The sequence below is a fragment of the Erinaceus europaeus genome, chromosome 11 (genome assembly GCF_950295315.1).
Source record: "Erinaceus europaeus chromosome 11, mEriEur2.1, whole genome shotgun sequence".
Classification (NCBI taxonomy): Eukaryota; Metazoa; Chordata; class Mammalia; order Eulipotyphla; family Erinaceidae; genus Erinaceus; species Erinaceus europaeus.
The window spans coordinates 38,386,180-38,403,696 of NC_080172.1; the positions used below are offsets into that span (position 1 = coordinate 38,386,180).

A 17,517-nucleotide genomic window follows, 5' to 3' on the forward strand; every position below is an offset into this window, starting at 1 on the left:
GTTGATTTTGCACAAAATGAACACGTTATTACCACTCAAAGTCCCCTAAAGTTCCAAGGAAAATGACTATCTTGATCTCAGATACCATGGACTCCTTATGCTCACGATTGCACTTCACATGTAATGTGCATGCTTCTTGGTATCTGACTTCTGTTTAATATTATGCTGTAAGGGTACATGTATGAGAGACTGCAGTGTTGTGTCTAGTATCATCAATAAATTTATGTCTAGCAGGGATTTTGCTGTGAATCTGTTGTCATTCCCAGTGTACCCCACATAAATGATAAATACCAAAAAATTAAAACATGGACATAGAGCCATCATCCTGAGTCTGGGTGAAAACCTAAAAGAACCACAAAGTTGTTGAGATACTGACATCCACCTGGAGCTGCTGTTTCATATGAGGGAAGGACTGTATTTGATTTTTCCATAAGGATAATACTTTTCTTTGCATACAGATCTCTATCCTAATCAAGATTGCACAGGGGCCTGCTTTTATGGGAGGGAAATTCCTTCTCATTCTACTCACTTTCCCCTCTCATCAACCCCTCCTTCTAGTGTATGGAGTACTCTTTTGATTTATCTATTATTTTTTTACCCAGGCACTGCTTAGCTTATATGGGGAAGTGAATTTGGGACATTGGAGCCTCAGGCATGAGAATCTCTTTGCATAACCATTATGCTATCTACCCCCACCCCTTTTGTATAAAAATTTAAATCAATGTACTCAAGTTCCACTAAAAATCTTTTTCATCCTAATTAGAAAAAAATCTAGAAATCATTTAAGAACTTCATCAAGAATACTTCAACCTTAGAATCTAAATCCTTAGTATTAGAGAAGCTTAAAAGTTTTCTTAGTTCAGGTCATGCACAACTAGATGTATTCATAAATGTTTTATAACCATTGCTATCCTTGAAGTATTTCTTGTTGGTTAATAGAAATGTAATTGAGGACCAGACAGTGGCACACCCAGTTGAAAACGCACACGCACACGCACATACACACACACTGCTAGGATCTGGGTTTGAACCCAGGATGGGAAGCTTCATGAATGGTGATGCAGAGCTACAGATGTCTCTCCTTTCTTCCTGTCACCTCTTCCCCCTCAATATCTCTCTGTCCTATCAAATTAAATAGATTTTAGAGAAAAACATAAAGCAATTGATTTTTTGTATAATTTATCACCTCTCCTTATAATTTGTTTAAAGATCTTTTGTCTCTTCATCCAAATTATCCTACAATAAACAACTTGTTTTACTTTTTTAATCCATGGCATAAATGAACAGAGAATTTATTATTTAATTAGTTAACTGATTAAGTTTCGTTTCTGAGGTTTTATTGTTTCCATCAGACTTTTTTTTTTTTTTTTTTTAAGATAGAAAGACAATGCCTGGGAGGTAGTTCAGTGCATAATATGTTGAATTCTCAAGCATGAAATCCCTTGTATCACATATGTTGGAATGTTTCTCTCTCTCTCTCTCATTAATAAATGTGTGAATCTTTAAGGGTGAGAGGAGAGACCACAACATGGAAACTTCCCCTAGTGTAGTGGGACTGAACTAGAATCCAGGTTGTGTGCATGACAAAGCAGACACCCTTCTAGGTGAACTACCTTGTCAACCTTAAGTGCAGAATTTAAAGCAGCCTATTGATGGCCTGAGAAAGTGGTGCAGTGGAAAAGCATAAGACTCGCAAACCCTAATATTACATGTACAAGAGTGATGCTTAAGTTCCCTCTCCTCTCCTCGTAAAATCTTAAAAAATTAAAAGTAGCACACTGTAAATACTCTCCTTGGCAAACCTGCCACTCCTGAGATGAGCAGATGTTATTTCAGTTTGTGCAGCACCCTATTTTCTTTTAAAGAGAGCTCTGTATTCCTCTTTCTTGATACAGTCACCTGGCCTCTCTCATGTACCTCACTAAGTTAACAGAAGATTGTCATTTTCACTGTAAACTGTAATATGATATATGCTCTGTTAATATATTTGTGTAAAGGAAAGCTATATATTCTAACTTTAAAATAGAAATGGGGGGGGGGTTTGGGTCAGGCACAGCAGGTTAAGCTCATATGGTACAAATTACAAGGACTGGCATAAGGATCCGGGTTTGAGCCCCTGGTTTTTCACCTGCTGAGGGTTCACTTCACAAGTGGTGAAGCAAGGTGTCTTATCTTTCTCTCCCCCTCTCTGTCTTCCCCTCCTCTCTCGATTTCTCTCTGTCCTATCCAACAACGACATCAATAACAAGGGCAACAAAAGTGGGAAAAACGACCTCTAGGAGCAGTGGATTCATAGTCAGGCACCGAAACCCAGTGATAACCCTGGAGGCAAAACAAAAAATAACTAAAATAAAAATTGAAAAAAAAATTGGGAGTAGCTAGCACAATGGTTATACAGAGACTCTCATGGCTGAGGCTTCAAAGTCCCAGGTTCAGTCCCCACGCAGCACCATAAACCAGAGCTGAGCAGTGCTCTGGTTAAAAAAAATAGATAAAATTATTAAAACTACAAATCTAAACAAGATGAAATGCTGCATTTTCACTTATTTGAAAAGCATAACAGATCTGAGGGCTTGCAGAAATACCCTCATTCGGGGGCTGGGTGGTGGCACATGTGGTTAAGCACACATTAGTGTGTAAGGACCCGGGTTTGAGCCCCTGGTCCCCACCTGCAGGGAGAAAGCTTTGCAAGGGGTGAAGTTGTGCTGCAGGTGTCTGTCTCTCTCCCTCTCTATAGCCCCCTTCCCTCTTGATTTCTGGCTGTCTCTATCCAATAAATAAACATAAAAATTAAAATAAAAAGTATTTTTAAAAAAGAAAAACCCTCTTTCACAGAGATTTTAACAGTGCTCTTTTTTGATTGCTGGGGCTCAGTGCCTCTGCCAGGAATCCACTGCTCCTGGAGGCCATTTTTTCCCATTGTCTTGCCCTTGTTATTGTTGTTGGATAGGACAGAGAGAAATCGGGGGTGGGGGTGTGTGTGTGTGACAGAGAGCAGAGAGGGGGAAAGAAAGACAACTGCATTCCTGCTTCATGGTTTGTGAAGTGACCCGCCCCCTCCTGTGGGGAGCCAGGGGCTTGAACCAGGCTCCTCGCTCTGGTCCTTGCAATTCATGCCATGTGCGCTTAATCTGCTGCGCTGCTGCTTAACATTCTCATTCACATTTTGTCTTTCCTTCCTCCCTGTCCAGAAGTGTAGGGAAGCAACCTTGTACATTCACAATGTGGGTATAAATTCCCAACAGCTCTTTGGGTGGTAGTGGTCAGGAGGGCTGGAATTTCATGTCTCCTCCTGGCAGGCGCTTCCCCACTCCCCTTTTTTAATCTTAGATAAACATAGGGAGAGAGGAGAAACATCAGTACACCACTCAACTATTCATAAAACTGCCACACATGATGTTTGCATACAGTACAAAGGGCTTGGACTGTTGTGACCCCAACAGTTGGGACTATTAGCATATGAATGACGTCAGCCTGAGGAGGTGTGACAGAGAAGGGAATATATAAAAAGCTCAGACTTGGAGCAAGTCACTCTTTTTTGGTCAAAAGCATCTTGGCAGAGGTGCTCCAGGTATCTGCCATGGCTACTTCTCCTGGGAACTGAACACGTGTGACTCTGCTAGCCCGAAAACTTTTAGATCCCTCTACAGCCATGAGCAACCTTTACCTCAGCTGATAATTGCTTATTTTATGGGACTAAACTTTTCATAACTATACTCAGACTTTATGGACCTACCTTAACCCTGATGATAACTGCTTATTTTGCTTTTTATCCGTTTTACCCTAATAAAACCTTCTATTATTGAAACCTGTTCTCAGCTCCCCACAGTGAATCCTCCGCCACAGCTCCCCAACCCCTTTTTAAGTTAAATTACAACACTGGACTTTACATGGTAAAGTGTGTGCACTAAGATATGAGTTATATCCCAGCCCAACTTCTCTTTAATTGTAATCTAGAAATAAAAGTGACAAAAATTTAGTGATATTTTTATTACATTAGTATACTCAGGGTGAATTATCCCCTAAACCCTAAAACAACAAAAATATATTACTTATTTTATAATCCTTGCACCTGAAATAAAGACAAATAGAAAACTGTTAAAACATTAAAAAAAACTTCAAATATTCCATAAAAGTATTTACATTTGTACTCCAATACCAAATGTACAGGTACAATTCTTCAAATTATAATAGAATATTTTGAAGTATGAAAGTAATAGAAATAAATATTGTTAAATATCCACAACATGTGGCCCAGGAGGTGACACAGTGGCTGAAGTGTTGGGACTTAAAAGCCCAAGGTGGGCTGGGGAGATAGCAGAATGGTTACACAGAGAGAAATTTCATGCCTGAGACTCTGAGCTTAAATATCAGTCCCCAGCACCAAAGTAAGTCAGAGCTGAGCGGTGCTCTGGTAAAACAAGACAAACAAAAAAGCACAAGATCCTGATCCCTGGCATGCCAGAGCAATGCTGATTGTTCTCTTTTCTTCTCCTCTTTCTTGTGTTAATATTCATTAAAAATCTGTAACGTATTTGTGAAAATTCAATTATTATGGTTTCAAATTTATTTATAAATGGTTGAGGGGTTTTACAACTAATTAAAAATTTCCTATCCTTTATTTTTGTTTACTTAAGAGTGTATAACTGTATAGCCTTTAACAGATACTAATCACTGCCAGGAATAATTTCAACACTAACACATGATTCTCCCATAACCAGCAAGACTAAGTGGCTTTAAAAATACCCAACTATGTTTGTCAATCACTTAAATATTTTTACAAGTATCTTTTTAAAGTTACAATATATAGACATTACATATTTCTTGTGTATGTTTGATTCTTTTTGAGTAGTTTTGACTGGAGAGAAAAGAATAATTTCATGGTTAACTTTTCTCATTATTGTTCTATTTATAGAAGTATTTTTCCCCCTGTACCTCAGAAATGGATTAGAATAGAAAATCATGTATTGCAGCCTGGAAGGTGGCGTAGTGGCTATAGCATTAGCTTGGAAGCATGAAGTCTTAAGTTGAATCTCCAACACTACATGTGTGAGAGTGATGTTCTGGTTCTTTGTCTTGTGTTAGTAAATAAAATCTTAAAAGAGAAAATAAAACCTTGGGACACTCAAGCATGAGGTCCTGAGTACAACCTCCAGCATTGCATGTGCCAGAGTGATGCGCTGGTTCTCTCTCTCATAAATAGATCTCTAAAAAAAGCATGCATCTTTTTTTAACTGGAATCATATATTATAATCACCTTGGCATCACTGCTTTGTCTAGTGAAATTTTATGTTTTTTTTCTCCCTCCATACTTGCACACTTGTAACAGTATTTCTCAAAGGGTTATTCTCTTGTCAAATCTTACTCTTGTTAAATATCTTGAGTCAACTTTGTAAGATGGCACTAGTTTACCCAAAATGATACTAATTAGTGAAATTTATGGTTACTCACGTATGCAGGGAGAACACTGCCCACAGTTATTAGTTCACATACATTGCTGTTTCAGTAGATTGGGGATTTAAAATGTTTATACATAATGTAGTACAAACTTCATTAATTCCACATACATCTAGCTGGCATTCTAAAAGCCTGCCTAACTCTTAGGAACAAAGTATAACTCTGACCAATGCTCCTGGGTCTCTGGAAGACTCAGTACACAGGAAGTACAGACTTCCTTTTCTGATGGTGACCTTGTTTCTGGATTTCCCTACCACACCTGAATGTGAAACAAGTTGAACTTCCATGAGATAGAAACGCTGGGTAGGAGCTGGGGAGGGTACTGGAGGTTTGTTTCATTTTCAAGTGATATTTTGGTATTTTAAGTGTCATACAAAGTGTCTGAGAAAAGTGAGCTTATAGTTTCAATTACAGTATGGATTTTTGAGGGAAGGGCCTAAACCAGATGTGATCTGCTGGGCCATATGGAAGGCTCTAGTGAATACTGAACAAAGTAGAGTCAAGAACAAACATTTGCTTGCAAGGTTTTAAGCATGAACTGTTCTGACACTTGAGGCGAGTGCATACACCATGTGAGGTGAGCACAGCATACTGAGTTGGAAGGTCATTTCAGAATTTATTTTGGAGGACTTTACACATGTAAAAGATCAAAAGTGCCCTGAGGAAAAGCAGAGTCACAGTGGCAAGCTTAGTTTCATCTGGGACAGCAGAGTGGGTGGGAGGACACTCCACAGACAGAGCTGGGATGAAGCATCAGGGGAGGTGCACACTGAGGGGACTCTTAGTGGTCACTTACTGTACCTCTCATTAGAGTGCACTGGCTCTTTGCCATGTGTGCTGGGTTGGACTGCGTGGAAGATTCCTATGGAGAAGGCAAAGGGCATACCGCATACCATCGTACTCTAGTTTTCCTTGTACCACTGCCTGGATCAGAATTGTACCACTACTCCTGTCTCTTGCACCACCACCAGGATCAAAATTGTACCACGGGAGAGACTAAGTCTATAATGAAGTTTCCATAGAGATCATTCAAGTGACTGAGGAAACAGGATGCTCTTTTTTTGCACTCTTCCCTTAATGGGAGAGGCATGGAAGCTGCTTGCAGTGGGAGTGAATCTCCTGGGAAGGACTTGATTCTCTTCAGACACAATGAATTCTCTTTCCTTCATGCCGTGAACTGCCAAAGTCAGAAAACCCTAATGCCTGACCTTCAGTAAGGTCACTCCTAACTTTAGAAGAAAGTTCTTTGGTCATTTCCATGCTTGGCTCTGGCAAAGCGAGAATCCAGGGGCAGAGAGGCAGAGCCTGGCTTGGCAGGTGCAAATGGATTTTAGGAGAAGCAACTCAGAATCAGAAAGTTTGTTTGGTTCCTTAGAGAGACAAAGACGTGTCATGTCATCGCTTCATGTATGTCCGGCTAGAGTTTTTATTCAGGGCTCCCTTTGGGGTTGGAATCTTGCTTCCAACTTTTGATCCTGAGGTCCCCGATTTGGTCACTACTGGGCCTTTAGCTACAGTGGAAAGAGACACATAAACACAGGCACCATGTTAAAAGGGAGATTAAAGCACAGAGTACAAAGCCACAGAGATAGCAGGAAGAACTAGGACTCATCAGACCTTGGGGAGCAGACAGAAGGACTAGGGCAACTTTATTGGTGGTCAGACTGAGGGAGGGTCACCCATTCACAGGGGCCAGGCTGCACAGGACAAAATGAGACATGGGGACAACTGTAGAGCAGGAGGGATTGGTTGGGGAGACTTGGAGTTAAGGGTAGAGGGCGGAGGACAAGGGGTTCTTTCCCAGTTATCTTTGAAATCAGCCCCTGAGTGAAGGAAACAAACAGTATGTGACCAGAGATGCTCTGAGGGCCCCACCAGACACTGTCTGTATCTCTAGCTACTCATGTGTAAAGAGCTCACTCTGTGAATGCCACCACTTTGGTCATGGGCATGGTACCTGGTGCCTGACACTTGTGTTCAGGATTCCTCATTTCTTATGCATCTCAACAATAAACAATAAAAACAATAAAACAATAACAATAAACAATAAAAGTGGTGGCTTACTGTCTTTTGGCCAGGAGTAATTTCCTGATGAAAGCTACTGTATTTTGTTGATGGCATCCTACATCTGAGACAAAAGTACTAAACTGATGACTTACATAACAAGTAGTGGCACTATGTTTGACTTTGTGTTTCTGTAGGAAGAATTCTAGCTACATGATCAGTCTACTCAGTCAGGAGCCAGGACCAGTACAAAAAGATGCTGGTAGATTGTTCCCCTGAGTCAGGGAAACTGAGGGACTGAGAGACTCCCCCCACCTCCTTGGCACAGTGAGCAGGCAGGCCCTGGCCTTACCAGGCAGTAGGCTTGGTGCCTTGTGCAGCACATGTGTCCTGCGAAGATTCATTGTGCAGCCAGCAGGGCCCATCAGGTGAGCTTTCCATGCCTGCAACACAAGAGGCATCATTAAGGCACAGGATTTGCTATTTCCCTGTATCCCAGACTACCTGCCATAACAAAAGGAACCAGAGATGGTCAAAGGGGGTAGGAGTGTCCTCACCCCAACCCCCTGTCTTAGATGATGAGATGCTAGTAGACAGAAATCAGAGAAATGGCTGCAGCGACATGTCTTGCTGGTGTACTCTGCTGCTACGTGGGCAGCCATGGCCAGGCCAGCCAGCAACAAGAGATGTGGGTCTCACCAAGGCCTTTGCCAAAATGACTCTCAACCAAGGACCGTGGGGCTCTCTGGCCAACCAACAACTACTGTGATGCTAAAATGGCATAGGAGCAGCCTTGTTGCTTCCCTCTGAGTGAAGCTTTGTCACTGTAAGCACTGTTTGCAGCTGTTTGTTCTGTCACTATTGTAGTTACAGAACCCATGTGCCAGCCCTGGCAATCCACAGGAAAGGCATCACTGGCCAGAGATAGGATGATTCCTAAATCATTGAGGCAATAACTGCCATGACTAGAATACACTAAGAGTTTACATCTGTGACTACTACTGAAAGCAAACAAATATACAGATAAACAGCCACTGGAGCAGCTTAGAGACAACCTGCTACTGAAAATCAATAATTGAAGGAGAATCATACTTTCATCATGCCTTTCCAATATAGAGCCTACCCAGTGACTGAAGGGGAGATGAGGGAGGCCCTCCACTTGAGGAATATTCTAGCTAATAAATGAGAAGGAATGGCATAGTAGGAGATCTAGACTTTGCAGTCCCTGCTTAGTTCTTGGACATGGGCATTGTTGCCAGTGAAGTAGCCAAAGGGGGAAAATAGGAAAATTCAAACCTGTGTGTGGCAAGTCTGTAAGACAAATATTTAACTCATAGGAAATATAGAGAATAGAAAGAGGGATATAATCAGCAAATGTAGTCCATGGAACCCCCTATGGGACAAATGGTCTTCTTGTCAAACTGTCAGAAAAAGGGGCAGAGGGAGTCGAGCGATAGTGCAGTGGGTTAAGCTCATGTGGCATGAAGCACAAGGACCGGCTTAAGGATCCTGGTTCAAGTCCTGACTCCTCACCTGCCGGGGAGTCGCTTCACAGGCAGTGAGTCTATCTTTCTCTCCCCCTCTCTGTCTTCCCCATCTCTCTCCATTTCTTTCTGTCCTAACAATGACAACATCAATAACAACAGTAACTATAAAAACAATTAAACAACAAATAAAAAAAAAAAGAAAAAGAAAAGGGGGCAGGAAATAGAAGTGATACCAGTGAGTTCCTCTGGATCCTGGAAACAGTCACCTGACACTATGAGCTTCCTGGCAACAGAACAATGCTGGGAGGATGGAGATGACACAATTGTGATGCTGACATGGCCTTTCTAGAGCTTGACAGAAACCATGAAAGGAAGCAGTACTCTTCAACATGACACAGGATGGGAGCTCACAGGAAGGGTGTGAATAAAAGGGCTGAGAGAGCAGTTGTATGTCAGGGAGTTTCGGTGGTAAAGGGAAAGTGAGTGGGTATTGCTGAGTCTGAGCCAGGCAGTAGGACACAGTGGGTAGACAGTGGGCAGGAGAAGCCAAGGGGGATGGAAATAGACATGGCTGAACCAACCATAGGCTGGTCTTCAGAACTGGGCCCCAGCTCTGGGTTGATACACAGGGGCTCAGCATGGCTGCCTAATATACAGAGGGGACTGCCAGCTGGTCATGTAGCAGGAAAGGAAAGGAACAACACCTAAGGGGTCTGACATGTGAGAGGAAAGAATGGGAATGAAAGACCTTGTTCTCCTTACTCTAGACTGCCACGTCACAAGGTAGCATACAATGAGGAAGGCAGGAGAGATTGAGATCACGCATGAAGTAGAAATTCCAAACTGAACTGGGTGTTTTTTTTTTTTCCCTTCAAGGTTATTGCTGGGGCTCGGTGCCTACACCATGAATCCATTGCTCCTGGAGGCCATTTTTTCCCCCTTTGTTGCCCTTGTTGTTGTAGCCTTGTTGTGGTTATTATTGTTGTTGGTGGTTGTTGGATAGGACAGAGAGAAGGGGAAGACAGAGAGGGGGAGAGAAATACAGACACCTGCAGACCAGCTTCACCGCCTATGAAGTGACTTCCCTGCAGGTGGGGAGCTGGGGGCTCGAACCGGGCTCCTTATGCCGGTCCTTGCACTTTGCACCACATGCGCTTAACCCGCTGCGCTACCTGCTGGGTGGTTTTTATTAATCAGAAGAAACCAGTGTGTTATATAGTCTGACTGAGATACCAGTTTGGACTCCCCCATGTAGACAAAATCAGTAAGTGGAAAAAGCCATTTCAAACTTATAACTCAAAGCAGTGAGACTTGAGAGTTTCCCCAAAGAGACACTTATATATGTGATGGCAGGAAATCATGTAAACAAGTGGGTACAGTTGTCTCCTCCATATCCATGGGGGGCACATTCCAAGACTCCTATGGTATAGGCCCAAACTCTATATACACTATGCTTGTCCCTATACTTACACACTCATCAGTAAAAACAAGAGGTTAATAATAATAACAATAAGCAACTATAAGGGCATTATAATAAAACTTATGTGAATGTAGTCTATTACATATCTGCTTCCTGGACACTCAGAATGTTACCACAGTTCTGGCCCAGCACTGACAGCTTCTTCACTGTCATCACCTAGAAGTGGGCTAGTTAGTTGAGTATAAGGACTGAGGAAGATGGATGTTTATTTACCAAGGAGAAAGACTTCAGGGGCAACCAGCCCTGCCTATACTTTGATTCTAAATTTCTAGTCTCAGGACTGTGAAAGAGTGTCTATTATACAAGGAAGTATTTTATTATTATCATTCTAATTAATAATAACAATTATTATTATTATTTTACCAAAGCACTGTTCAGCTCTGGCTGGAACTACCTGGAACTTTGGAACCTCCAGCATGGAAGTCTTTTTGCCTAATCACTATTCTATCTCTCTAGCCCTGCAAAGGCATGCTTTAACTTTCCAAAATTAGTTTTGTTAACTTTTCCCAGTGAGACCTCTCACCTCTTCTCCGGGTGTGAAATTTTCATGGCACAAAGGACACCGGTTTGCCAGCTTCTCTGGTTTGGCAGCTGAAATGATTGAATAAAAAAGGTCGGTTATTCCTCTGACACTGACTGAGGCAGACCAGCAGACACAGCAATCCATGGTCCCTGAGACACTTAAATGATACCATGTCCACAGTTGGGCCTTCCCAACTGACACGGAGGGCATGAGGGTGTGATAGGCTGTGGGGGTGTAGGGGTGTGTGTCTTGGTGGGGACCCTGGGGCAACACTCACGGTTACATTCTTTTGTTTTTATGTGTCTGGGAAGGTCTTCTTTCAAAACAGCTTCACTACAGCGATAACACTTTCCAAAACCATCTTTTTTGTCACATTCTGTCAACAAGTGCTCTGTCAAACTGGATATCTCGACCACCTGGATTTAGAAATACAGTGTTGGGACCCAGTGTGTGGTCCTGTTTTGGCCAAAAACCTGCAATGTCTTCACTTCTTCCTATGCTTATAAAAACCAGCAGTTTTCTGGACTGTTACATAGGTAAGCACACACATTTTCTTTTTTCTTTTTATTATCTTTATTTATTGGATAGAAACAGTCAGAAATTGAGAGGGAAGGGGGAGATAGGGAGACAGACAGACATACACCTGCAATACTGCTTCACCACTTGCAAAGCTTTCCCCCTGCAGGTGGGGACCGTGGGCTTGAACTCTGATCCTTGCACATTGTAATCTGTGTGCTTCGCCAGGTGTACCACTGCCTGGTCCCTAGCACACACGTTTTCTTTCTGGTTCTCACCCCCCATGTGGTTACTTTTTTTTTTTTAAATAGTTAAAAAAAATTTTTTTTTAATTAATTTTTTTATTTTTGAGAGAGATGCAGAGAGAGACACACACAGAGAAACACCAGAGCACTGCTCAGCTCTGGCTTATGGTGGTGTGGGGGATTGAATCTGGGATTTAGGAGCCTCAGGCATGAGAGTCTGTTTGCATAACCATTATGCTGTCACCCCCACCCCTGTGGTTACTTTTAAAAAGGATTTGTGAGAAAGAGAGAGAGAAACCAGAGAGTCACTCTGATATATGAGTAGTGAGGACTGAACTCAAGATCTCATACTTTTGAGCTCAATGCTTTATCCACTGCATTACCTCCTAGTCCACCTGTGATTATTTTTATACTCTATTAAAGGCCCGCCCATGTCTTTCTGGTCATTTACTTTAGCAGTTTACAAAGAGCATGACTAAGAATGGGGTGGGGCTTTAAGTAATTTAATATTTTGGGACAGGACAACTCAGTGGCTAAGTATGTGTGTGTGTGGGGGGTAGTTTGGGGTCACATTTCAATTCCTTGACATTTCTGAGTATGTATGCAGAACAAGATTGTGAGGAAATGTCATCATGTTGCCATCTTTGGCAGGAGTGCCTTACTATATCCTAAAGCTTCATACCACATGTTTTCTTATACTACTGGAAAAGCCAATCAGGGTTTGGAACTCAGCCAGAAGGTGAGGTCTGTATACTCTTTCCTCTCTAAGTCTGAGAGTCCTGAGAATAGATGATGGGCATTCAGTCTCCTTTTTGTTTCCTCTATCAAAAGAGGGACCCACTTATCAGAGAAGATTAAGAATTTGGAGTGGGGGAAGTTTTTAAAACAGAACACAAGAAGTATTAACCATAAATAACAATCTGGAAGTGGATGAGATGACAATGGAAAAGTCCTGTTCATCAAAGGACACCTTCAAATGATTAAAAGACCAGAGAAGTGGAAGGATTAGGACACAGAACAGATAGGGGGTGAGAACATGCATCCAGGTATATGATAGTGAAAAAAAGATAACAACTCATTTAAAAAAAAAAAATAAACGAGGACCAGGAAGGTAGGATAATGGCTACACAAAAGGACTTTCATGGCCAAGGCACCATAGTTCAAGTTCAATCCCCAGTACTACCAAATGCCAGAGATGAGCAGTACTCTGGTCAAAACAAAAACAAAACAAAAGCCTAGAAGGCACTTTACAAAAAAAGGCAGTTGGACAGCCAACAGACAGATGGCAGGCACCCCATGTCCGTCCCTCTGTCAGGACAACTCAGACTTGAGGCAAGGCAAAATGGCATTAGGACATCTAAAATGGAAAGACTGAGGTGGGTGTGCAGATAAGGACAGCCTTTTGAGGGCTGCTTGTGCTTGCTTGTTTTAGAGTGTGGACTCACAGTTTAGGTATTCACCCAAAGATGTATGTATACAACAGAATTTGTGGCAACATTATTCACAGCAATTTCAAATTGGACAAACCACATTCCATAAACAGTAGGATGGGTGAACAGCAGTGGTACATTTAAACAACAGAACACTATAAAGCCAAGCCAAGCATGCCACAAAATGATGTTCTACTGTAATATGAGGCCTAGAAATCAGACCAGGATGACTAGGAGAAGTAATATACCTGGAAGGGTGTATGGTCTGGGTATTTGTCACACAAGTGTGTTTATTTTGTACTCATGTTGAACTGAGTGCTATGCTGTGTACACATACATATACACATTATAAAAACTTAAGAGAATGATGTTATTTAACTACTTTCCCCCGTCTTTTTTTCTTTCTTTCTATTAGGGTTATTATTGGGATTTGGTGCCTGTATAACTCCATCATTCCTGGTGGTCACTTTTTTTTTGACAGAAGGTGAGAGAGAGTGAGGCAGAGAGAAAAGGAGAGATATCTGTAGCACTGTTCCAATGCTTGTGAGGCTTCCTCCCTGTGGGGGGTTGAGGGGTAGGTGTTGGGGAGGACCTCAAACCCAGGTCCTCACACATGGTAATGTGTTTGCTCTACCAAGTGCACCTGGTCCCTTGCCCATAAATTTTCTTCTGAAAATATATGCCTAGGGTTATTTTTGCAATAGGCCTTTCAAGAGCCAGTGTGGACTCAGAAGCTCAGCTGACCTGTTTGCAGTGCTCACATCTTGTCAACATGAGACAGTGCTTCCAGTAGTGGAGATCCAAGCCTTCTTCTGTGAAGGACTCGCTCCTTTCCCCACAAAAAATACACAGACTGAAACAACATAGAGGAGTAGGAATGAAGGTACAGGTAGCTTAGTGGTGTCCCTTCTGCTCTGACTCTCCAGAAGACCAATATTCCTAATTTATCAGCCATTTCCCTCCCTGCCACACACACACTCCCCTCTAGCCCCGCTTCTCCCTGCCCATGATTCAGTTTGCCTGTGAAGCAGTAGCTATGTTTCATGGGAAGGATCTCAGGAGGGGTTGGCTGGGTCCTCTGTTAAAGCACCCTAGAAAATACTTTACCAATAGGTGCTTGAGATAAATCAGCTTCATATTCTTTCAAATTCTTTTTTAAAAATGTATTTATTTATTTATTTTATTATCTTTTATTTATTGATTGGATAGATACAGCCAGAAATCGAGAGGGAAGGGAGGGATAGAGAGGGTGAGAGATAAAGAGACACCTGCAGCACTGCATCACCACTTGTGAAGCTTTCCCCCTGCAGGTGGGGACTGGGGGCTCGAACCTAGGTCCTTGCGCATTGTAACATGTGCACTTAACCAGGTGCGCCACCACCCAGCCCCTCTTTCAAATTCTGTCAGCATAAGCAAGTTGATAGGATATTAAAATCATAATTAAAAGGCTCCCCAAAATTCTCTGTATGTATGACTTGGCTACTATACAGGTAAAAATATTTCTGTCATTATAATTTGTAGTGTCTGTTCTGGCAATTTTGACAAATAGGGAGCTGACTTCTGAGGGCGATGATAGGAAACATTATCCTCACTTATTCAGAGTTAGCACAGCTATCACTTTCAGAGGCAACTTTCTGAGCTTTTAAAGTTCATGAGACAAGTCCATTAATTTACATAATCTTCAGAAACTAAGGTGAATATAGCATAATCATGACATGATGAGTTGAAGACAACTTTACTCACTTATCTAAATAGTGATCATCTGGAATTTCTGGAGTGCTAGGTAGGGCTGCTTTCCTTCCTTGAGAGTCTAAAGAAATTAGACAGAAATAAATCTAAGTAACTCTTCATAGAAACATGTTTATATTTTCAGTAGCCAGCTCAGGGTGAAATCTATTTGGAAAGGGTTATCAGGTCAATAAAGAAAGTGTTACTTTACATTCAGTTCACGAACCTCTGCAATGCAGCACGTTTCAGCAGACCTTATTCAAAGGACCGAATTAGTTCCAACTTGGGGCTAAAGACAGCTTACCCAGGATAATTCATATTTTAGAATGCATGACAACCCAGTTTTGATTCCTTGGCACCACATAGGAGCACTAGGCACAGCACTAAAGGGAAGCTCCATGGGCAGTAGAGCAGTGCTGTGATGTCTCTCTTTCCCTTTCTATCTCAAATTCAGAGGGGAGGAAAAAGGTCTACTTGGATCAATACAACTGCACAAAAAAAGTGGTTCCTATATCCATGTTGATTTCCTTCTTTCTTTCCTCTCTCCCTCCCTCCCTTCCTTCCCACCAGGATTATTGCTGGGGCTCCATACCGGCACTATAAATCCACTGCTTCTGGTGGCCATTCTTTTTTTTTCCTTATTATTTTATTTGATAGGACAGAGAGAAAATGAGAGGAGTGGAGTGTGGGGGAGAGACACCTGCAGACTTGCTTCACCACTTGTGAAGCTCCTCTCTTCCCCTGCAGGTAAGGAGCAGTCAGTGCGTATGGTAATGTGTGCACTCAAGTGGGTGCCCAGAGCCTCCATGTAGATTTCTTACCATATACTTTTTATTTACCTTGGTTCTTTGTCTTCAGAGTATCACTTTCTTTTTTCAGAGTATCACTTTCTTTTTCCTATGACAGAAAAGCAGAAAGATAAGGGACAAATGGTTTCAGAATGAGCAAAGTCTATGCAGGATACATCTAATTCTGAAAGCATGATCTTCAGATTTGTTTTAGAACTTTTGTCAACAAATGAAACATGAATTAAAGCATCAACAACACCAAACATATGCAGTAATCCCCTACTCTTCAAGCCCCCATGGGGCTCTTATTCCCTCTCCAAGAAAGTATGGTGAAGGCTACTACCTGCACCTTTTGACACTGGTGTAGTTTCCCCCAGCCACCCCCACGCTCCTGTCCTTTGGCTTGTCTGTGTTGACCTTGTTTTTTTTTTCCCTGTCACCATCAGGGTTTCACCGTTTTGTGCTGACTTTTTCTAAATGGAAAGGAAAGAGAGATAGAAGGAGAGAGAGAAAGACATCAGAGCACTTAATTTTTCCCCAGTGTAGTAGGGGCTGGATTTGAACCTGGGTTGAGTGAATGGCAAAGCAGGCAAGCTCCCAGGTGAGCTATCTTGGAAGACTTGTACTGAACTTGTAACAGAATAGGACAGATTCCATTTTAAATTGTAAATTAGCTACCATCCTAGTTATAAGCTCCATACATGAACTTTCCACAATAAAGTAACCTTGAATTTGTTTTTAAAAGCTTAGGAGGCCAGAATGAACACTGATGTCAGGGGGAAGATCTGGCGACTGGATCCCTCCTCCCTCACCAGCACATTGCTCCTTGTAAGCTCCTTTTCTCTTTCTATCCTTATAAAACCCTAGGTCCACACAGCCTACAAACAAGAAGGTTTTTCAAGTCGTGCATTTACCATTTTCTCAGATATTATCTGAAAGTAAACCTGTTTCATCTCACCAATAAATTGGCTTTTAAGATGTGAGCATTGAACCATAGCTTTTTTTTTTTTTTTTTTTTTTGCATCCAGGGTTATCACTGGATCACTGGGGCTCGGTGTCAGTACGATCAATCCACTGCTCCTGGAAGCCATTTTTCCCATTTTGTTGCCCTTGTTGTGGTTGTTATTGTTGTTATAGCTATTGTTGTTGTTGGATAGGACAGAGAAATCGAGAGAGGAGGGAAAGACAGAGAGGGGGAGAGAAAGATAGACACCTGCAGACCTGCTTCACCACTTGTGAAGCAACCCCCTGCAGGTGGGGAGCTAGGGGCTGGAACCAGTCCTTACACCGGTCCTTGTGCTTTGCCAGTCCTTGCACTTTGCACCATGTGTGCTTAACCCGCTGCTCTACCGCCTAGCCCCCGAACCATAGCTTTTAGCAACTACTTAAGGGCATTCTAGTTCAGTTTCTTCTATGTTGACCTCAGATATTCAGATTTTTGGCCTGAATGGCTCCACTTTTCCTACTTCTCTCCTAGGAACTTCCACACCATCACTATAGAGATCTTGGGAACACATGGCCCTAGTTGACAACAGCAGTACCTGAGATTAAGCCCTACAACAGGAGTCATTACTGCTAGATCCTGTGCTGAAACCAGGAGGATAGGGATTCAGTAGTAAGTAAGTTTTAGTTAAGTCTTAACCCCTTTCTAGTTTGTGACTCTGAAAGTCATTTTGGTTTTCTGAATTTATTTGCTCATCTGTAGTAGCTAACAGAGGGTGGTGGTAAGAACCTGAGGGAACATGAGTGAGAGGAGAGGGGTTCTGTCTGTCCTAGTCTCCTAGTAACTACCCCTTCCCAGCCCCCCCCAGCCCCCCCCCCCCCGGCACAATTCTTTCTCATGTCTGTATGGTCTCTCC

The 17,517-nt window shown here is 42.2% G+C and overlaps 1 protein-coding gene across 8 annotated transcripts in view; it reads right to left on the reverse strand.

Annotated features, from left to right (window-relative positions):
- Positions 1–3,975: 3,975 nt before the first annotated feature.
- Positions 3,976–17,517, reverse strand: part of CEP104 (centrosomal protein 104) — a 44,946-nt gene continuing 31,404 nt past the window's right edge. For 7 of the 8 annotated variants that reach the window (XM_060201300.1, XM_060201303.1, XM_060201299.1 and 4 more), the window contains 7 exons: positions 15,710–15,767; positions 14,886–14,952; positions 13,887–13,995; positions 11,229–11,367; positions 10,952–11,019; positions 7,814–7,904; positions 3,976–6,968 (listed from right to left, as the gene is read on the reverse strand). In XM_060201300.1, the coding sequence (XP_060057283.1) occupies positions 6,853–6,968; positions 7,814–7,904; positions 10,952–11,019; positions 11,229–11,367; positions 13,887–13,995; positions 14,886–14,952; positions 15,710–15,767 (648 nt within the window). In that variant the 3' untranslated portion in view covers positions 3,976–6,852. Of the gene's footprint in view, positions 6,969–7,813; positions 7,905–10,951; positions 11,020–11,228; positions 11,368–13,886; positions 13,996–14,885; positions 14,953–15,709; positions 15,768–17,517 lie in introns of those variants that run through there. The other variant, XR_009552492.1, reaches the window with a different exon arrangement.